Raw genomic sequence first — 23,778 nt, forward strand, 5'->3', positions numbered from 1 at the left:
TTAAAGTTTCTGGTAATTATTTTATGAGGAAAGATGTTATATCCTTTCTTTGCTAAGTAGCGCTTTACCTTACAAGTCATGCAACTCATTTCACTAGGCCTATTCATGAAGTAAAGTGGCAGTAAGAGTACCAACAGTAATAGTCAGTTCTCCAAGCTTCATCTCTTTAATGCAAAACATTTACAATAATATATAACAGTAATAAGGTGTGTGTGTGTACATGTATTATATGGTCTGTTGTTTGGACTGTGGAAGCTTTTAAACTAATCTTGGCATAGTGGGTGGAGAAAACTGATGGAATAAGAAACTTGATTTATAGGTCCTCTATTTTAAATTTGTCTAAAAAATGACAAAAAAAACTTTTTCTAATGGTTGCACTTTGTATTGAATGTGTTAGCAATTTGGTTTCAGCTTCTCATCGGAACTATACTGCTTATTTGGTAGAAATTGTACAGTCCAACCATGGACCCAAATGAATGTGCAGACTCAGCTAATATTTAACATTTATAATCTTGTTGTAACTTTGTCTATGGAATGTCTATCATCTCTTCCATAGTAACCTATCTTTCAGGATCTTTACATAAATTATCATTAAGTGGGGAATCTTGCAATAGCATTTTTCTGTAGTTTTTGGCTTATGCTAATTTAGATAATTTTAAAATGCCTTATGCTTTAACAACTTTACTGTTTATTTGATGATGATAACCAAAATGTGAGATATTAATTATAATGCAAAATTAGCAACAATATTGTTTAATTCTAGAAGCTGGATATTGAGGTACCTTTCAGCCTAATTCTTTAAAACAGTACCTGAGAGAGCTTTAAGCTAACATTGCTTTAGCACTGGTAGTATGCTTGTTGTGCCATACCATGCACAAAATAAAGTTATCTGGTTTAAGGTTGCTATGGGAACTTGAAATTTTGCGTTTATTGACATGTAAATGTGAACTGAGCATTATTAATACATTCATGTTTATTTTAGCACATACCATTTTATTAAAATAGGGGGGAAAAAGCAAAATGCACATCACTGAAGAAGATCGATTAAGGGTTTTCACAATAATCTACTTGTCATAATTAATAACTTATTTTTATAAATCTGACCTAAAGAATTTCAGAGCCAAAATGAAGAATTAGGACATAGATACACAGTACTAAAGTTCAAGGAGACACTAGTGTATTTGGTTACAAGCTAACTAAAGCCATGCTAAGCAATTATGCACAGTTTTGAAATACTGCAAAATGATTACAGAATGAAAAAGTATGGAAACTGTTGTGATGGAACAGAAGCTGTCCGGGATTTGTCTAATGTACAATGGAGGCAGTTGAGGTGTGCATCATTTCTTAGGATTTTATTGTGGTGTGTGAGAGGTTTTGTGTGCCCACCTTTTATTTCTCTTCCATGCCATTCACAAACAGCTCAGATAACTAACTATAAAAAGTAACAATTCAAAAACAAGGTTAAATACCAGGAGGACAAGTTGAGCAAGTTGCACAATTAAAAAACCAGCAGGAATCTACAAGGAAAGACAGAGTTCATATATAAATGGTAAATAGTGTTTCTCTACAAAGGTAAGGCAGTGTTCATCTGCAAGGGGTAAACATTTGAATAACAGACTGTTATTTATGGGTCATAGCACCATTTTCAGTCTTGTCACTAAGATCAGCTTTAAGGCACCTTGCACATGCTCCCTTTCAGGATCTATCTAACACTTTGTGGTGAATAACTAGTTGCAACAAGAACAAGGAGTAATACCATTTTTAAGTGGAAGATTTGTAGCTACTGGTTTCTTACCTTTGTCCTTCACTGCCTGTGTCTACATTTACATTTACAAAATTCCTGTGGCCAGGGGCATATCTAAAAGGAGTCCAGTAGAACAAGTGCACCCCCCTTTCGGACAATGAGATGGAAGCACCTACCAGGCACTATTTTTAAGTCCCCAAATCAGGTAAGGATCCTGTGTCTCTCTGCCTCCCTGCTCCCCCAGCCCTGCCGCTCTTGGCACCCCATCCCTTCTGCTCTATCCTCAACAGCTCCCCCTCTGCGCAACACTGGTCAGGCCACAGCTGGAGTACTGTGTCCAGTTCTGTGTGCCCCACTTCAGGAGGGATGTGGACAACATTGAGAGGGTCCGGAGGAGGGCCACCCGCATGATCCAGGGGCAACAGGGCAGACCCTACAATGAGAGACTGCGGGACCTGAACCTGTTCAGCCTTCACAAGAGAAGGCTGAGGGGGGACCTGGTGACCATCTATAAACTCACTAGGGGGGACCAGAAGGGTTTGGGAGAGACCTTGTTTTCCCTAGCGCCCCCTGGCATAACAAGGAATAATGGCCATAAGTTGTTGGAGAGTAGGTTTAGATTATACATCCGTAAGAACTACTTCACAGTTAGGGTGGCTAGGAGCTGGAAACAACTTCCAAGGGAAGTGGTGCTGGCTCCTACCCTGGGGGTCTTTAAGAAGAGGCTTGATGCCTACCTGGCTGGAGCATTTCTCACTCACTCCCATTCACCCCCTATCCCACATACTATTGCCACTGACACTGTCTTCAGCACCCCCAAATGAGAGGGGCAGGGAGCAGGGCTCCAGAGCTGCTTCTGCCCCAGTCCAGCCAGGCTCAGCAAGGGACAGCAGCAGGAGGTTCTTCCTCCCTGCCTGATCCCCCAGGTGTTCCCTGACAGCCTGGGCACAAGTAAACAGACTCTGCACCACCACCACTGGCTTTGCATCCAGCTTCAAGCTACCCTTCCCCCTCCGTCGTTGCCACCAGCTTCTTCACATCCAAGGCATGCGGGATCGGGGCAGGGACAGGACCCCACACAAGCTGATTTTCCCTGGGCCCCACACCCTGTTTGTGTTGGCTCTTCCAACAGTGCTAATATGCTGCTGTGCAGTAGTATTAAGCTACTGCACAATAGAGTCACTTAAAAAACGTTTGCCGGCACTACTACACAGTAACTCCTGTTACTGTGCATTTATTTAGCATACAGTGCTATTGTACTTGATTATACAAGTACTAAATAAATGCACAGTAACCACTGCATAGTAGCATCTCATGTAGATATGCCCCTGTATTCCAAGTCCAAAATCTAATCATTTAAAACATCCCATTCTGAATATAAGCAGCAGGCTTTGCTTGTGTAAAGCAGGATTGAGTCAAGAGCATCCAAGAACATCAGCATCCTACACCACTCTGTGTTTATCCTACACCACTCTCATGTGCATATGCATTGTTCTTTGATGCTGTTACTAAGCTGCAGAGCCTCAATTTCTTCTAAAAAAGAGAAAAAATAAAGAAAAGATTTTGCTACTTTCAAAATGTATACTCTCTTTATTGTGTATCTTTATCTTTCTATTACTCCCAAGTTCAGGATACACATAATTGGATCTTGAGGGTTTCATATTTTTTCTAACAGAGGTCTTAAAGTCTATTTTAAATCAAGCTTTTATAAAAGAAAATATTACTTTTTATTCACTGTAAGTGCTGCTACATCCTTTATTTTAAATCGTTGGCCAAAGGAAAATGGCTTCAATTTTCCTTTAAGAGTGGCAACTTTAATAAAATCAATTGTATATTTGAGCTAAAAATGGATGGGATAATTTGGATGTCTGGTATCTTCAAAGCTAGACATGATCAGCTATACTTACATTAAATTATACTAAAATATGGAAAGCATTCTCAGGGCTTTAATATTTGTGGGGTAGCACAAAGACCTATCTTACACTGAAATCTATAGAAAAGCTTCTGTTGTCATAAAGAGGTGACCATCTACATAACATTAGAAATGCAAGAGGAATACAAGTCTTCCTTCAGGGCATAAATCATACTACTAGCCAGCTGGAGTTAGAAAAAACCTCTGTAGGCAAATTAAACTATCTGACTAGCATCCTCTTAATATTCTCCTTCCTAAAGTCTATCTACTGTAATGCAATTTATGGATAAACTGTCTCCCTCAGAACTTAATTAGAGATGAATATGATTACGGATTGATTTAAACATAGTTAGTTCTTAAACCAACTCTTGCATATTCAATAAGTCAAACAGACTCTGTTTTGGTTTTTTCTTACTTTTTTATTGTAACCACAGTTATTTCATTTCAGGCATGAAGAAACTGCTTTGCTAGACCTTGCTCTGTTTCAATATTTGAGATTGAGCATATATGCAAATAAACAATGTCTCCTACTATTCTTTTTTTATTAATTTATCAGTTAGTCTCCTGTTTGAAGTTTTGCCATTGACACTGTGAACAGTATGCTCTTGATTAGGGCGTAGATAGTATGCCTTTAAGGTATGACTTGGGATTTGTGTCTGTGCACACTGTATCATATCATCCTCTCAGAACTTCTATTCAGTTAGAGTTTATGTATCTTCCAGATATAGTTCCACTCCGTCACTTCCAAGTCTAATTTGTCTTTCCCATAGGATTTGTAGCAAAGAAATAGTGTGTCGTATTTGACAGACAGAGACAGTTATTCCATGAACTTTCAAGAATGATTAGTATGTCAAGGTCCTGTTCTAATTTTTATCTCATATAGTGTTGCTCCTAAACATCTCACATTGTTTTCTAACCATCTTTAGCTTTCATTTTGCCCACATATTTATTTTGATTTAAACCCTTAAAATGAGGACTTTCTGCTTTTGTGGAATTTACTTGGTGATATGAGTCGCCGCCTGCAACGTATCTGTTATATCTGCTCTAACCTTTGCTGGAGGCTAATATTTTGGTGACACTGATATCCCTTCCATTTGACCTTTTATAGTTTGAACACACTATAATAATGATGCTAATTGTGAGTAATGAAGAAAGTTTTATCTCACATTTCCTTGAAAGAGCAGTGTTCTTTGAAATATTTAGCATATTATAAAGTTAATAAGAGATCAAACCATCTGTTTGACAGAATTGACCTTCAAACTGCTAGCTGTGGAAAAAATATCAAGCATCTCGGCATAATGCTTATATAAAGGGAAAGTATACTTTATTGTTGTATTTTCTGTTTTTTTATCATTGAACATGCATTAAATGAAATCCCTTGAAAGACAGCTCACCCACTCATATTTTGGGTAACTGTATCTCTGTGTCAAGAGAATTCAACTGATTCAGATAAAAAATTACTATTAAAAACAAAGCTGTACCCAGCCAACATTAAAGTTGGGACCATGGAAGCAAGGCCATTATATTTTCATCTTGCACCCTTCTCCAGTATGGCAAGCAACTGCACCCAGTTTCCTGTATGTCAGGTAGAAGCAATTCCAGGGCTCTCAATGTTTGGTTCAAACTGTGAGCACTTGGAGGACCTGGTACATTCAGATGATATTCACTTTTATGTCTCCATTTATGTTGGTCTGTTTGATTTTCTCCTTTTTCCCTTTGTCCTAATTCCCAAACAACTTTTATGTAATCCAAGAACATAAACATTTATTTCAACCTACAGGGACAACTCTGTTAACTTTGTACTGTCTTCATAATGAGAGTATTGTATAGGTTTAATAAGTATAAGTTAGGTAATTGTATGTACCTGCATTACATTTTAAAAGTACAACACAGGTAATTCATCTGAAGACTTTGAAGCATTTTTAATTTACTGAGTCCTAGACTTCCTTAAGAAGAATGACCAAAGTAGAATAAGCACTGTTTCATCTTGATTCAATAAAATTGTGCCCATGTGTACTGGTTTCAAAACTTGATAGATTGTTGCTGTTTGTCTCATCTATTTTAATTAGGATGACCAAGCATCCTGGAGTGGCTGGGACAGTCCCAGATTTCATGGGTCATCCTGGCTGGTTGGTGTAAACTGAAGCAAAAGTCCTTCATTCAGCTGCTGCAGGCAGAGGCTGCTGACACCCGCAATGCCAGGCTTTGCTCCTGCTGAGCAGCGGCTGTGGGGGAGAATGGTTGGCTGTGCTGGTTACTTCTCGTATGGGCAGGGTAGGCCAGGGAGGGGGCTGGTGCTTGGAGCTGTGCTGGCTGCCTGCTGCTGGCAGCTTCATGCCCTGCTACTGCGGCCTCTGCCAAGGCCCCGCCTGCACATGGCACTCCTGGGCAGCTGCCAGCAGTGAGGAGGAGGGCCTGCTCCCATCTGGGTCCAGCCTTTGCACACTGGGGGCTGAGTTGGATGAAACATGAGTAACCAGATGGAACTACAAACATATCATGAATTCATTTGAATGGCAAAAGGAAAGAGTGCTGCACGAGCTCCAGCAGTCTTCCCCTTCTATGCATACTAATCATCGCAATATTGTTGCTGCGGCAGTTTCTGATTAGCACTTTGCATATCCAACATAGTTAAATGGCACATTTTGCAGCTGAAGGGTTTCCTTGAATGCACATTTGAGATTGGAAATATTGAATGCAGACCCTGTAATTTCTTGACAGCGTTATTTTTAAACATCCATTTGGGATCTTCTCAGAATTATTTGTCTTTGATCCAGGTTTGTGTGCAATTTTTCACTATGAATAATATATAGCATAACAATTCTATTACTCATGCCAATGCAGTATTTATAAAATATGAGTGCAATTGCTTATGATACTTAAAGTCATAATAAATAAAAATAATTATGACATGGCACCAGCAATGACCATCTTAAAGTGCAATATTCAGCAACATTGGGCATTTTTACGTGTGCTCTGAAATGGAGGGGGGAGGCGCTTTAATTAAAGCGGCTGCAAGAGCCACTGTAATTAAAGCACCTGCAGTATCACGTGTATTCAGTGTCCCACACTTCAAAATGGTGGTGGGGGTGCTTTAACTAAAGCTTGTTTGATGACCTTTAGTTAAAGCACTCTCGCCACCATTTTGAAGTGTGGGGACACTGAATACACATGATACAGAGGCCACTGAAGCATGCTAATTAGCACACTCCAGCAAGCTCAATTAATTGAGTGTGATCTGATGCGTGCTAATTTAGTATGCATTGGAGCAGGTGTCCAGTTCATGTATAGGTGCCCATTACTTCTAAGCAGTACCAGAATGCAAGCTTGCTTTAGATAAACTTTCCACCATAATCCTGATTTCAAAAGATCTTAGTTCAATCTGACTAGTGAAAGGAAGGTTTTACATCATAGGCCCATCTGCTGACATTTCCCACTTTAAACTTCATTATAAGGTACCTAGCTGATCTCTAATGTCAGGAGATTAAGCAAGAAAAGACAGTTTCTAATATAGCCATAACAAAGATCACTGAGAACTTCAGATTTATAATCTGAATCCTATATTAGTGCAGCATTCAGAGAACGTATCACTATTAAACAGGAATGCTTTTGTGCTTTCATAGCAGCTGAAGTGTCAATCTTATCTTCAGGAACAGTGGAGGGCAGGGTAGATTTGTACCTTATAGACTAATCAAAGTAGATATATATCTACTACATATGTTAGATATATATATAGCTCTGGCAGGGTAAGAAGGAAGGAAGAACACAGCCCTGGGGTGGGGTGAGGATTGGGCTCTGAACCCATACAGATGTTTGCTGGATCATATTAACCCATTTCTGGGTTAACTTTACTCAGGTGAACTAACTTTGATTAGGCCTGCCATTTTAGGCCCTATTTAAACCCCCTGAATATCTGCACAGATGGGCATTAAGATTAATTTCTAACCCTGGTTGGGTCAATCTAAATATAATGTATTCTGTTAGTCTTTTGTTTTGTTTCCGTGTTCATGCTAAGGACATGCCTGTTTTGTTGGCAACAGACAGATCCAGAGAGGTGCAGTGACATGGACGCACACCCCTTTTCAGTCAATCAAGCCACACACCCCCCACCACTGTAGTTGTCTCCAGCCAACCCAAGGGCAGTGGTGGGTGGGAGCTCCAGAGCTGCTCCTGCCTACTCCACCTGGGCTCCAGGCAGAGCTGGACTCAGCCAGGAACAGCAGCAACAGTGGGTAGGTCCCCCTGTGTTCCCTGCCTGCCCAGGAGCAGGCACAGGAAGGAAACCCACCCACTGCCACTGCTGTCTGGCTTCAGGTGCAGCCTAGTGGCAGTGGCAAAGGAGCAGCTCTGGAGCCTCCCCCTCACTCTGCCCTTGGGGTCATTAGGCCATCTGCTCACCCCAGTGCGCTGGCAAGAGGTTGGATGCCATGATACAGCAACCCCTGCAGTTCACATTGCTGTCCCTGCACTCTCCCCCTTCCCCCCACCACTTTCCAAAATTCTGTATCCACCCATGTTTGGCAGCATAAATGTTTTATTTCTGTATTGGTATTGTACCGCCCTTTGGAGCAAACTTTTTATACCGGGGAGTGAGGATGCTGGTTTGTTTTGTCTTAAAGTATTTAAATCAATAGAGAATCACAAAGTGCATGTTATGACCCTCTTTTGATGTTCTTTAATTAGGTAGTGATAAATTGGTTAAATTTGAGCAACTGGCACCACATAAGATAACAAGGCAGGTTAATAAAAATACTGTGAGTATTGCAATGCTCATGAAATGACTATGACCTGCACAAGAGTTGACCATATGTAATAAAAAATGCCTTTTACAAATTTCTACTTGGGCATGACTAGAGAGCTAAACTAGCATATGTGATTTGGAGCCTATTAGTTGTCCCTATAATTTTAAATCTTGTGCAATGTTTGAGGTAAGAAATCCTGTCTATGATTATTTATTGAAATGGAATTTATAATAAAATATTTTTCTCAGAACAATTTTAAGCTGTTCTTTCCCCTTATAGAAGATTACCTCACACTCAGGCATGATCACCTGAACATACCAGAAACTGTAAGGAAAACATGTAACTTCATATATGTTTTTAGAAGTTGTGGAGTTTGTTTTCTTTTGTTATTATAATAATACTATAGATAAGAACATTTTCTTATCCCATTTGGCCTTTTTTAAAACTTAATTGGGTAGTTTCCTTTTTGGTTTGTGGAGGAAACTGACAATATGTTTCATGCATTTATTTTTTTCCTCAAATCCACACCCTCAGTAGTGATTGCAACATTTTGGGAAGATTGGTTACAGGGAGTCACTTGACTCCTCCATGTTTTCCTTGTTAGAGGGCTCATTTACACGAGATACTACTGTGCAGTCTTTATTGTGCATTTATTTAGTACTTGGGTTAGCAAGTACAAAATAAATGTGTAGTAACCAGAGTTACTGTGCACTAGTGCCAGCAAATGTCTTTTAGGTGACACTGCTGTGCAGTAGCCTAATAATATGGCGCAGTAGCATATTAGCACTGTTCATGCTGTGATGCGCTACTGCTCAGTATTTTTTGGCAACTGAGCAGTAAGCATCTCATGTAAACTCACCCGAAGTGGAGTATAACTGGTATATTATGGGACTGCTTAAATACCAACTCCTTTCTGAGTTTCTAAATAGTGATAGTTTTAATTAGACATTAACATTTTATATATTTAGAAGACAGAGGAACTTTTAAGATTTTAGTAATGCAAAATGTTTATATATTGGTTCCAAATTATTTTATAGTGAGTGTTTATTCCAAAGGAAGCAGTCGTGCAAGCATCTTCTACAAGGTCAAATCTTTCCAAATGAAAAGGACCAGGTCATATTACACCTGTTAGGGGTGTAAGTGGGCTTTTAGACACTTAAGTGTATTCCATTCTGCTTGAATCCCTGAAAAACAGTTAATACTAATGATGTGTGGGTTGTCCTCCTCATCACTGCTTTTTTGTTACTCAGTTTTAAGGGTAAGATTACAGTGTTTTACAAAAGTAAATACATTGATGGATTTCAAGGAAGTTGACCAAGGACTAATAAAATTGCACTTAAGTACCCAAGGCCATGTGTAAACGAAACGACAGGCATGTGTGCATGGCACTTTAAACAGGGCTAAATGCTTTTGTACCGCTTTAATGGTGTCGGTGTTTGCACACATCGGCGGTGTATTGTGCTTTGATTCCAGCTGCTTTGGGAAATTCGGTGGCGTAATGTGCCTTAAATAACTTGGGGTGCAGCAAACTACAACTCCTAAGAGGAGCTGTAGTTTGTTGTGCCTACAGCTGCAGAGCAAAGCACCAGACTCCGTGCTGCTCCGTGGCTTTACAGGAAGCCCTGCAGGTGGCCTGGCAGCAGCTCAGAAAGGCAGGCTCCACCCAAGAAAATTGGCAAAACTAATCTTTTATTTTTTTCCCCCTGGAGCCTGCCTGAGCTGCGTGGGTGCCTGGTGCTTCCCTCCTTGGCTGGTGCCCCCAGGACCACCTGAGGCGGGTACCTGCGGGTGGGTGCCACCTGGGGGGACTCGCTGCTGCTGCAAAGGGAAGTACCAGTCCCCACCTCACCTGCAGTCCAGGGACCGCTCCACCTGCTGGCAGCTTGCCCTCCCCTCCCCACCACCAGATAAATAGGTAAGTCAGTGTGTGTAAACACAGGGGTTTAAAGGGCCTTAAATTGAGAAGTGTTTTTAAAGACCTGCCACTTCAATTTAGGGCCCCCGTTTTGTCTACACACATCCCAATTCTACTAAAAATCCTAATAGGTGGAATAGAATCTGGGCCTCACTGTAAAAAAATTCAAATGCAACTTAAGTCTCATTTCAAAATATGTACGTGTACTTAGAAGTCAATGGAAATTATGCTTCCAAGTACCTAAGTCACTTTTAAATATTGGAATTAGTCTGGAAACTCTGGCACTTCATTTTCTTTAATTCTGGAATATACTTTCCTAGGTTAGCATTCTTTAGACTCTAATTAGGATACAATTCCTGGATGATGAGTCCAAACTGGGAAATTTGTTTCTAAGTTTGTTTTACCTTTCTTAATTGTTGAGAATAAGTAAATAAAAAAGAAAATCAAACCAGCTACCAAGAATATTTTGTGACCTTCACCACTAACATATCACTAGAACATACACTACAAACTGAACTTTTAAACATTCAGCAATATTTTGTGAAATATCAGTTGACATGTAGTTCAGTACTTCTTCACTCCAAGGCCCCATAATGTAATCAGCTGTAAAAAAGAACTTGTGACTGAAGCAATTTGATCATTCCTTACTGTGCTACAGTGCAGAGTGTTTTTAAAAAAAGGCTACAGAGGAAGCTCAGAGATTTTTCTACCCAGAAACAGTACACATTTCTTAAACAAGGGTGAAGCTTCTTTGGCTCTTAACTGTACGTTAAGGATTATAGTATAGCTGATGTTTAATTTTGTTTAAGCCTAGAGGTAAGTCTGTTTTTTGTACATTTTTGTTGACTAGCTTGCATGTTAGGTTTTTTTGCCAGTATGTTAGTATATACCTATGATTCTCAAAGCTACAGTTGGTAAAAACCAAAAACGAATTTAGTCAGTTGAGCTGACTCTCTAAACATATGTTTCCTCAAATTGTATTTTTAAAGAAAACCTAGTGTTGCACTGCAATTGTTGGACAGCAGTAGGAAATAAAACAAGAAGTCGAAACAGACATAATTCAGATGGATATATCTACTGAATAAAAGTTCTTTTGTGTAAGAAAAACATAGAATACTGTTGTATAGGTTGTACATTTTAAAATTAGATAGATAATAAATACTGTTACATTAATGTTGTGGTATCAGTAGAAGACCTTACAGTTATTTAAAAAAGGCATTTAAAATGTCTTTCTTTTTTCACAAAACTTTTTTTCAGAAGCGGTTGATTCTGTTACTGTATCAACTTTCAAGTTTGTCATAGCTTTGGACTTTTACTGTATGTGTACAGTACTTCTCAGAAATTGTTGTAAGAAATATATATAATTAACTGCATATTGTAGTACTTATGCTATCATTTTAATTTTCTGATTCAAATGACACTTTCCAATGATTAAATGTATTCCAATGGCCAGCAATTATATTTCACACTCAAATCTACCTGGCATCTAGGGAAGACAAAATTTTAACGAGAACTAAGTAACATTCATGTAAATACTGTATGTTTTATTTGCATAGCTCCCTTCCTGTTCATTTTAAAGACAATCAGAAGCAAACATACTGAAAGAGAAAGGGAATTAACATCGTAAGCAAAGCCTTACAAAGTAAAACTGTTGGACATAATAAAACTAGGAGGTGGATTTCAAATCTCTTAAAATTCTTAGAGAAATAAGGCAAATGCTGTACTTCATATGAAAATAAATATTCCTTTACTTTCCAATTCCTCCCTCCAGCATTCACTGGCAGCTACAACCCAGCACCTCCTCTGATGGGCAAATGCCATTCCTAGACCATATGTCACATTTCTTCCAAGGATTGTCTGGCGAAAGATGAGATACACTCTATAGCCAGCCTTTAGTCTAAACATTTCATCAACAGAGTGAAATCAGGTTCCATCAGTGATGTCTCATTTTCCATTTTCCTAACTTGCTCCTTATACACTCTATGAGACAACAGAATATGAGAGAAAATAGGTGTTTGAGGCTGTTTAAAGTGCTTATAGAGTACCTGACTCACATACAGTGTATCTTATTAATTCCACCTAAAATGTAATTCTATAATACTATATGAATGCCATTGAAATAGGTGGTAAGATGAAAAGATCTGTACACTTCTGTATAGTAACAGGTTTCCCTCTAATAATCTGAGTTTGGTACAAAAACTTTATATATACGTTTTTGGACAATCAAAAATTTGCATCGATTTTTTTCCCCAATATACCTCATAGTTAGTTGCAAATTAAAGTATTTTACAGGGTGTTTGCATGCATAAGTGTGTAAGACCCAAATGTCTGTAAAAGATATGTGGATGCCTGCCTGGAAGAGGAATACTTATATATATGACCAGGAAAACAGGGATTGGTAGGCAAGTGGAGCACGAAACTCAGGAACTGTCTAAGGCAGGAGGGTTGCCAGAATTTATCCAGGGGAGTGGGGAATATTTCACTTTCGTGTCCCTTGCTCCACCTGCACCTCCTGGCCCCAGCCCTGTCCTTTTCCCCCACCCAGCAAGCAGCAGTGTCACAGGAGTGTCAGTCAGTACAGGGCAATGGGAAATGTCTGGTAGAGCAGTGGCAAGGGGAAATATCACCACATTATTTTTATACCAAAACCTGGAGTTATTTTTACCATTTGACATGAGTGTCTGTGTCCAAAAAAAAAAAAGATAACATCCACCCCCCCAGCAGCAGCAAACTTTAGTTGCTGCTCTTGTACTCTGCCTATTGCTGTAGCCTCCAAAGCCAGAAGATATAGGGAGGAAGGGGATGGAGGATAGTCACAGATGCAGTACTGGTCACTTATGCCTCTGGCTATTTCTTTGCCTAAGTAAAGTGTCTCCTATTATTCCAACAGTAAGAACTCACTACCAGCCATTCTCACCACAGAATTGTCTCATTTTGGCTGACAACGTGGCCAGTTTCATTTAATGCAAGAGTGTACACCATTTTGTACACTAAATCCATTCATTTTAAAATAAGTACAGAATTATAGGTATACTGCCATGTGACTTTTACAGATGTTTGGGTGTTACACTCATGTGCATGCAAACACACTGTGAAATATTTTCATTTGCAGTGAGGAATCATGCATATCAGGAAAAAAAAAAACATATGTGGAAATGCATGAATGTCCAGAAATGTTGCACCAAAACATGACTAGGATGACCTGTTCATAAGAGGACAAAATGTTCAGAAGCATGTGCCTAAAGTTAGACTCCCTATCATGGTACTGAAATTAATGGGTGTTTTTTAAAAGTGATGAAGTACTCAGAAACTCTCTAACCTGTTACTTAACAGAGGTCTTATGCATCTTAATCTGTAGATCTCATAGTCCTGCCCCAGTCAAATGGGAGACAGTGGCCACATCTACACAAGATGCTTATTGTGTAGTTGTTATTGTGCATTCATTTAAGTACTTGTATAAACAAGGTACTGTGAGTTACTGCGCAGTAGTGCTGACGCGCCTTTTTGTGATGCTACGGCACAGTGGCCTACTACTACTGCACAGTAGCATCACAACACAGTAGTGTCAGGCTATGGCACAGTCAGCAGCTCATGCAGACATGGCCAGTGGAAACTATTGGCTAACTAGTCTTCTACTTTTAAAAATGAAAACCCAAATGGTTAGTGTCATTTTGATCTAACAATGCAAACAAAAGGTAAGGCTCTGCCACCTTTAGGCTAAAATGATAATGTATTTTGAAAGCAGCAAAAGTTAAACAATTTATATTCTTGGAAAACATTTTGTTTTAAAGCCCTCCATGTTGGTTTTATTGTTTCCTATTCTTTCATTTCTCTTCAAATGTACATCAGTAATAAGTGCCAGTAGATGGATGTATTAATGGGTAAATTGCACCCTTTTTTCTATCTCATGTTTATTTTGGGAATTAAATTGGCTTGCCAACCGAGCATATGAATTTACAAACAGTGTTTTTCTTCTAAACTACTTAGAGAAAAATAACTGTCCACTGTTAATAAACAGAATACTCCAAGTAAATATGCTAATAGCCTGGCTAGAAAGTTATATGCTATTGCTTGTATTTTTTTAAGCAAAACAAGAATACAACATTCAGTGCAGCTCATGTTATTTCATGTTGTTTATCAAACTTAACGCATTGATACTGTGCAATAGCTGATGTTTCTTTTGGTATTTGGGTGGTTGTTGGGGGGTTGTTTGCTTTTATGGTAAATTTCAAAAGGTTAGTATCATTGTTAGGGGGGAACTTTTAATGAATCTTTTGAAATGACAAAAGGCTAGACGGGAGATTTTAAACCTAGGGATCTAAACCTACCAAATGTAAACAAACTACTGTCTTCTTTGAACATAGTAAGTGGTGGATACAAGAACCATATTTAAAAACCTTTAACTATCATTTCAGAATTCTTTCTGTAAACAGCATTATATATTTCCTTAGAAAAGGACAGAACTGGAGGTATTGTACAGTGCTTTAGTTTATTGTGAAGTGTTGTAATTGTATGTATGTGGTCATGCCAGGTTTATTCCCTAAGGATGAGTTGCAGTATATAGGTCTCACTCAGATTTTACTGTTCGTTATATAACTCGTAATTTTAGTCTGAAATGTTGAGGTCAGTTTGTATCTTTGTGCAGCTGAGTAATTCAAGTTAAATGAATGTTGTGAAATCTTATCTATAACAGCATTGTCTTTTCTCCTTACATCTGACATTTTTAGGATTATAAATGGGAGATAAGTTCCTCAATGCATACGCAGAACACTGGTTGCTGTAGGTAGGAGTTGCATGCCCACTGAGTGAGAGGAACTAACCTGCTTGCAAAAAGGTTTACTGTCGGGTCATGTTTGGGGCTCTAACATCAGTAGTACATTAGAAATGACCAAGAGGGGAATTTAACCTATTAACTGCTGGGAGAAATCTCACTGTAGTTTATTGAAGCAGTGATGGTTCTTGATAAACCACTTAAAGGCATTGTCTGGCATACCTTGTTAGTGCCTTGCCCAGTTGGTGAGCTAACTGTTACTGTATTTGCATGAATCCAAGACAACTTTGAATTTAAGACAACTCCAATAACTATATACTAATTATGTTAAATTTTATGAATTTGTTATATTTTTCCATGTATAGAATCTAATTATTGGAGAGTCATCTTAAATGTATCTCTCCCCACCACCACCACTGCACTGGAGAAAGCAGTGACAGGGGTACAGGTAGTGGTGGAGCAGGCAGCAGGGGAGTCGAGTCTCCTGACCCCTGCCCTTCATTTCCTGTCCTCCTTAGCACTAGCTACCCCTCCCACCTCCCCTACCCACTGGCTCTGCTCCCTCCATGCCACCTGGCCTTCATGGTGCTTCTGCTCCTGCCCTACCACCTGTCATCAGCACTTAGACTGCATCTCCAGCCTGGGGCACAATGCATATGGTTGCTCTGGCCCTAGTCCAGCCATTCAATAGTGGCAGCAGTGGTGGCAAGTCTGGTCCCGCCTCTGGGACCAGGGCCAGAGCTGCTGCCACTGCAACTGCTGCTGTTTGGGGCCAGGGCAAACGTGTTCTGTGCCCTGGGCCAGAGTGAGGCCAGAGCCAACCCTGCAAATGGAAAGTGTTTGTGTTGGGGAAGAAAATGGGCAGAGAGTTAAAAGCTGTGGTAGGAAGGTGGCAGTGGGGAGCCTTACTTAGAAGCTTCAGCTAGGAGAAAATGTAGAAGTTGACAGGCCATTTTGAAGCACATTCAAAAATGTGACCTAAAATATTATTAAGGAAAAGAGCCAATTTACCTTCAGTCTTCACAGTGGATGTAATTTGTTTTATATACCATGGACATGCATCTATAACATGCAACTAAAATTAATTATCCATTTCAAATAGCAATAAAAACCAAGATCAGGCACTATGGGCTCTTCAGTAAATTTCAAGGCCAGAGAAGAAAATAACCTTCTCATTTCTGAGACGTCTTTCATAACTGTTTTAATAAGTCTGCACCATCCATATAGCAGTCAGTTGTGGGGGCTTTTGATCCCAGTTACACGTGAGACAGCTGGGACTAGGAAACCCGTCAGTTATGGGCCTCTTAGCCCTGCCTCCACATGAGGACCAGCTAGGACTGGGAGCCCCATCAGTTGCAGGAATCTTGGTCCCGTCTACAAGTGAAGCATAGCTAAGTCTGAGAGCCCTCTCAGTTGCAGAGCTCTTGGTCCCAGCCACATGTGTGGTGCATGTGGTACAGCCAGGACCAGGAGCCTCATCATTTGCGGGATCTCAGTCCCCAGTGCAGTGAGGAACTGGACAAAGAATCCCATGTGGGCTGGGGGTTTCACACACCCCCAAGCCTTGTGGATCACAGCAGCTTCAATCCCCAGGTTTTGGGATTTTTAACATTGGGTAAGGTGCACCCCTGCAGCTGAGAGCCCTGTCAGCTGACGGGGCTCCTGGACACAGAGGAGGCCCTGTTACACTTGCAAATTAAAGCTCAATAGCTATAAAGTTAATATACATTTTTGAGGGTAAACTTTATAGATGGTCAGAGCTTTTAATTGTGCAATAGCTATGTTGCATGTGTAGCTGTTCTTAAAGTAATTTCACAATTTACCAATTAATTGTGCAATACCTGTAAGGAGGAGGCCATAGATACACTCTTAAAAGTGTATGTATGTAGGTACTGTTTCTCAGAAATGAAAAAGAAAGATTTAAACAATCCAGGAAATACAAAACAAACCAAACCCTCAACCAGAACCTACAATTCATTCTGTAATTGAGGCTTAATCCCCTTTTCCCTCTTTCTCTAAAGTATGTTTTAAACAGTAGACAGTGTTTACATTTCCAGTGGAGTTTCAGAAAAAAATGAAAGGCTCGTCTTTGTTGCAACCATACATTAAATAACTTTGCTAGAATTAGGCTCTGCTCAGATGTTTTCAGTAATGTACCAATAAATTCATGCCTTGCATCTGCTTTCTGGCAGAATGAACAGAATGAGAGAGGATAATGTGTATAGTTGGGTAGTGTAAGAGTTAGAAACTGTGTAGGCTTTGCATTTGAATTGATTTGTCATGAGTGAAGACTATTCTCAATATTTCTTAAAACCTATTACATATCTTGCTACTTTGGGTGACTTTAATGGCATATTTCTGAGTTTATTGAAGAGCATTTAGAATTAGCTTTTAAAATGAAAAGCACAAAGAATTGTATAGCTAACCAGAGGGGCCACTGTGATTTTCAGCAACAATAACAAGTGCTACATCCTTGTAGTTCATCAACTGAACAGAAGAAAGAGAAAAAAAGGAGAAATCTAATGCATTGAAACACAGAGTAGTGACCTAGAAAGTGTTCTGAAAAAATGAACCTTGAGTTCACACGAAAATAACACATGGTTAAACTTTCATATGGTTTGTATAACACAATGAGATCATATTTAGTGCCACAGGCATTTAAATTCTTTGGCAAAAATAATTACATTCAGTGGCAAGAACCCATATGTCTATGGCTATTTTACTTTTTCTGTCTCAATGAAATACTTATCATATCCTACCAGCTAAAACACAGCCACTACTATGGCTTATAGCTAAATCCTCATTGCTGTAATATTAATCAATGGTTGTTTTCAACAGTGAGAATTTTCAGGGATAGGTTTTTCACTATGCTGCATGGGCAGTCTGGCTCACTCTGTGATTTTTAATTTCCAAAATGTTTTCCAGGCGGCGAGATCATAGTTTCATAGTTGGTAGGGTTGGAAGGGACCTGAGCAGATTGTCAAGTCCGACGCCCTGCCGTGGGCAGGAAGAGTACTGGGGTCAAACGACCCCAGCTAGGTGTCTGTCTAGCCTCCTTTTGAAGACCCCCAGGGTAGGAGTGAGCACCACTTTCCTTGGAAGTTGGTTCCAGATCCTAGCCACCCTGACTGTGAAGTAGTGCCTCCTGATCTCTAGCCTGAATCTACTCTCTGTTAACTTATGGCTGTTATTCCTTGTTACTCCCAGTACTGCTCAAAGAGCAGGGACTCTCCCATTGCCTGCTGGTCTTCCTTGGCCAGTTTATAGACAGCCACCAGATCCCCTCTCAGCCTTCTCTTGTGGAGGCTGAACAGGTTCACGTCTCGTAGCCTCTCCTCGTAGGGCCTTCCCTGCTGCACCCTGATCATGCGAGTGGCCCTCCTCTGGACCCTCTCTATGTTGTCCACATCCCTCCTGAAGTGCAGCACCCAGAACTGGATGCAGTACTCCAACTGTGGCCTGACCAATGTCATATAGAGGGGGAGGATCGCCTCCTTGGACCTGCCTGAGATGCATCTGTGGATGCATGACAAGGTGCGGTTAGCTTTCCTGACTGCATCCCCACATTGGTGGCCCATGTTCATCTTGGAGTCTATTATGACTCCAAGATCCTTTTCTTCTTGTGTGCTGATGAGAAGAGAGTTCCCCAGCCTGTAGGTATGCTGCTTGTTCTTTCTTCCTAGGTGCAGTACCTTGCACTTGTCAGTATTGAATTCCATCTTGTTCTCGTCCACCCACCCCTGTAATCTGTCCAGATCCAATTGCAGCCTGTCCTTCCCTTCTAGCATGCCCACTTCTCCCCATGTCTTAGTTCTGCAGATTTGAACAAGGTTCTTTTCACCCCCTCGTCTAAGTTACTGATGAAGATGCTGAACAGTGCAAGCCTGAGGACCAAGGCCTGCAGAACCCCACTTCCCACATCCCTCCAGGTCAAAAATGACCTGTCCACCGGCACTCTCTGGCTGCAACCCTCCAGCCAATTGGCGACTCATCTGACTGTGTAGGTATCAACACCACAAACTCCTAATTTTTAATGAGAATGGGGTGAGAGACAGTGTCGAAGGCCTTCCTAAAGTCCAGAATCTCATTTTTCATTTGCAACAGTGTTTGGAGGAGCTTGTAACTAACTTTGCTGACTCACCTCCTTGCTTTCCCAGTCCTTGACTGTAGCACTGTTCTTATGTCAAACCTGCTGACCAACCTATACTTTGGTCTCCCCTTGTTAATCGACTGTAGTATGGACTCCAGCTCATGTTCCCCAGTCCGGCCATGCCCACAAAACAATGCAGGTATTATGCAGTGTAATTGAGTTCTCCCTTGCAGGAACCCAACTTCAGACAGGTCCCATCAGGGCAAGGAAACAGAAAACAAAATACCAAGCACTTGGCTGCAGGAAATGCTGGAATGCTGAATATATGGGGCTTTAGCTAAGAGAAATGTGCCACGTCCAACTCTCATTGCTGCTATTTATGTTCTCCTCAGATACATCAGTTTGCACTAAAGTCCAACTGCTCCACAGAGGTGGTACAATCAGGAGACTCCATTGGGAGTGTGGCTGGGAATGACAAACAGGTTGAACCAGTTTTGGTGCGGTGCCATGGCTGGAACCAACAAGCAGCTCTCTGTCACTCCCAGGCACTATGACACACCACAGGAGTCTCCAAGGGCTCCAATGCTTAGGTTGTGTTTTATTTAGGCTGTGGTAAGTATTACTGTGCAATTACTCAGAAAACTTCCTAGCTTGTAGTATGTTTACTATGATCTAAATAAAATATGTCCTAAGTATAACATGCAGCAAGACCCCCAACTGCCTACACACAGCTTAGGAGCAGGATCCATGGCTCTGACTCACACAAACTCACACAAGGACATTGAGGAAATTCTGCTTAGCTATGTGAGCTAGGAGTACTGAATGGTATGCTTTGGCTTACAGTAAAACTAGGGAGTTGGGAGCTTCAAAAGGAAATGAAAATGCTTTACCTCTGTTATAATCATTGGAGATATTGATTTCTTCTGTCCTGGGGGATTTTTTGCTTAGCTGAGACTGAGCTGTGGCATTGGCCAATGAAGGTATCTCCCAAATGACCACTGCAAACTAGAGCAAAAAGTCCTCTGCCCAATAATAATCAGTGAAGAAGTCATCTTTTCATAGCGTCTCTCTCTCACCCAAAATGAGGTACCAGGTTTTTTTCCATTTGTTTTGGAATCCATCCTGGCCATGTGTTAGTGTCATCATGGTAGCTCCACGATCATTACTGTTGTAACTCCTGTGTTCTCTTCATGGAGAAAGAGAGGTGTTCTCAGGGTCTGGAAAGAATACCCAGGGGATGACTTCTCCATCCTTCCTACCAGTACTACTACAGGTCTGGACTACATAACTGGAACCTACCTGTCCCCAACGGTATCAAGTTTTACCATCTCCAATGTGGGTTACCATATCCTTTACTGTTTCATAAAGCAAGGATTGGGCCCTCTGTGATCATTCACCATTATCTCAAACATAAATTGTGTTTGACTCCACACTCAGAGAAAGCAAAACATTTCAACTTCAGTTGAACTTGCAAAGCAGGTGTACTTGGAAGCCATTTTTAGATACTGTCCTAAAATACAAAAAGTCTGACAAGTGAAAGTTGCAAGGTATGTTTCCACATTTTGACTATGAATGAAAGTGCTGATCATAAATGAGACCATTACTAGATTTCAACTTCAAAACTAATATTGGAATGCATTCACCTTACTGAGAGGGCAGATACAAACCATCCTGGTGCACAGGAAGACTAGCAAGTATGGCAGAAGGCCAGCTTAGCTTAGGAGGGAACTGTTCAGTAAACTAAGTCACAAAAAGGGAGCTTATAAGAAGTGGAAACTTGGACAAATAAATAGGGGGGAGTTTAAGAGCATTACTTTGCCATACAGGGATAAAGTTAAGGCCAAAATGCAGCTGGAGTTGCAGCTAGCAGGGGATCTGAAGGGTAACAACAAGGGTTTCTACAAGTATGTTGGTAGCCAGAGTAGGATCAGGGAAAGTGTGGGTCCCTTACTCAATGGGGGATCCAACCTTGTGACAGAAGATGCAGAAAAGGCTGAAGTGCTCAATGCCTTCTTTGCCTCAGTCTTCACAGGCAAATTCATTTCCCAGACTACAGCACTTGGCAGCACAGTTTGGGGAGGAAGGTGAGCAGGTGTCAAAAGAACAAGTTAGTGATTATTTAGAAAAGCTGGACATGTACAAGTCCATGGGCCGGGACAGGATGCACCAAGTGTGCTTTGGGAGTTGGCTGATGAGATTGCAGAGTCATTGGCCATCATCTCTAAAAACTCATGGTGATCAGGAGAGGTCCTCGATGACTGGAAAAGGGTAAACATAGTGCCCATATTTAAGAAAGGGAAAAAGGAGGATCCGAGGGAACTACAGACCAGTCAGCCTCATCTCCGTCCCTGGAAAAATCATGGAGCAGATCCTCAAGGAATCCATCTCAAAGCACCTGGAGGAGAACAAGGTGACTAGAAACAGTCAGCATACAGTAGATATGCTGGAGGTTAGGGCTAGAATTCAGAGTGACCGGCACAAATTGGAGGTTGGGCCAAAAGGACTGTCATGAGGTTCAACAAGGACAAGTGCAAAGTCCTGCACTTAGGACAGAGCAATCCCATGCACCAGTACAGCCTGGGGGCTGACTGGCTGGGTAGCAGCTCTACAGAAAAGGACCTGGGGGTTACAGTGGAAAACAAGCTGAATATGAGCCAACAGCATGCCTTTGTTGCAAAGAAGGCTAATGGCCTACTGGACTGCATTGATAGAAGTTTTGCTAGCAGGTCAACGGAAGTGATTTTTCCCCTTTATTCAGCTCTGGTGAAGCCACATCTAGAGTACTGTGTCCAGTTTTGGGCCCCCCCCACTACAGAAAGCATGTGGACCAATTGGAGAGAGTCCATTAGAGGGCAACAAAAATGGTGAGGTGGCTGGGGGACATGCCTTATGAGGAACTACTGAGGGAAATGGGCTTATTTAGTCTAGAGAAGAGGAGACTGATGGGGGACTTAATAGCAGCCTTCAACTACCTAAAGGGGAGTTTGAAAGAGGAGGGAGCTAGACTGTTCTCAGTGACAGCAGATGACAGAACAAGGAACAATGGTCTCGAGTTGCAGCAAGGGAAGTTTAGGTTAGATATTAGGAAGAATTTTCTCACTAGAAGGGTAGTAAAACACTGGAACAGGCTACCCAGGGAGGTGGTGGAATCTCCATCCTTGGAGGTTTTTAAGACCTGGCAATACAAAGCTTTGGCTGGGTTGATCTAGTTGCTGATGGTCTTGCTTTGAGCAGGGGGCTGGACTAGATGACCTCCTGGGGTCCCTTCCAACCCTCATTTTCTATGATTCTATAATTCAGCCATTACTTTGGAGGCTTTTTCTGGCATAACAATATTTTTTCATTGTGAAAATCAAATACCATTTGTAATCGTCTGTGATAGAAGTAACTCTGAAAGGGCTAATTCATGAAATAACAATGGAAGTGCAATCTATCTTCTTTATGGGACAATCTCAGATACCTAGCCATCAGGCTACAGTGCTTTCATTCACTTTCACTGGGGTGTTAACACCTTGGCGTGGGAAGTGCCAAGATCAGATTTTTCTGCAGAATTCACAGATCTGTTTCACAACCATTTTGTTAGGAAAAGTCCCATTTTTTTCATTTAAAAAAATGGACCTTGTATCTGTGATGCAAAGACTCTTTGGCCTTACTACTTACAAGTTACATGCCTGAATGAGCTTCAGGATTTTTAGTTTGTTTAAAATTTTCTATGAAAGCTAAAAGCATCTTAAGATATTTTTGCAGCCATCCTACTGGAATAATGGGGTGGCCAATATCTCACCCAATGCAGAGTTTGCAATAGAGGCCTCAGAAGGTACTGTTGCTATCCTCACCAACAAATGTAGGGTACAAGTTCTCACTTGGGGCATAACAGTACCACATCTAAAGTTCTCTGAGGATACAGGCATCCATCAAACTATAAGGACTCAAAAGGTGAAAAAAAAGTGTATTTGATCATTATAAAGTTTTTAAGGCCTTGTTTGTAAATGGAACCATAAAAAATGTAAACCGAAAAAACGTGCAAAACCCCAATGAAACAGAGATTATAATGCACACTTCTGTTTTTCTGCTTTCAGAGGCTGGCAACAAGAAGCTGAAAAGCACGATACAAAGAAGCACAGAAACAGGAATGGCAGCAGAAATGAGGAATCGTATGGTTCGGCAGCCAAGTCGGGAGTCTACTGATGGCAGCATAAACAGTTACAGTTCTGAGGGGAAGTAAGTGGAATTACAATTATGTAGTGATGTAGAAGTAAGTATATGTGAGCTTCTTAGCCTTATAAGAATGCTAGTCAAACTCTCATAGGAGAACCTGGTTTGTACGTAACAGTGCCCAGTTTAGTTCATTTGATTAGGAGTTGCTATTTGAACAAAATTTACACTTCCAAAAATATTCACATATCCCAAAAGTTTCAGGTGTTTTAACTAAAATTAATTCATATTCATGTTATTAACTCATATTGCAATAGCACTTGTTACAGATTATTCTTCACTTTAAAATTTTCTAGCCATGTGTTGAAAAGAGAGCTAAAATTATAACTAGTTTTAGTGGAAACAAAATGTGTGTCTACCCTCTCTATGCATTGTGCTTGGATCAGCCT

General features: G+C 40.6%; 1 protein-coding gene across 17 annotated transcripts in view; it reads left to right on the plus strand.

Annotated features, from left to right (window-relative positions):
* Positions 1–23,778, plus strand: part of RIMS1 (regulating synaptic membrane exocytosis 1) — a 344,875-nt gene that overhangs the window by 304,693 nt on the left and 16,404 nt on the right. For 16 of the 17 annotated variants that reach the window (XM_019537624.1, XM_019537619.1, XM_019537620.1 and 13 more), the window contains one exon: positions 23,254–23,395. In XM_019537624.1, coding sequence (XP_019393169.1) covers positions 23,254–23,395 — 142 coding nt within the window. Of the gene's footprint in view, positions 1–10,917; positions 11,130–23,253; positions 23,396–23,778 lie in introns of those variants that run through there. The other variant, XM_019537636.1, reaches the window with a different exon arrangement.

Source organism: Crocodylus porosus, unplaced genomic scaffold (genome assembly GCF_001723895.1).
Source record: "Crocodylus porosus isolate Cpor-Errol unplaced genomic scaffold, CroPor_comp1, whole genome shotgun sequence".
Taxonomy (NCBI): Eukaryota; Metazoa; Chordata; order Crocodylia; family Crocodylidae; genus Crocodylus; species Crocodylus porosus.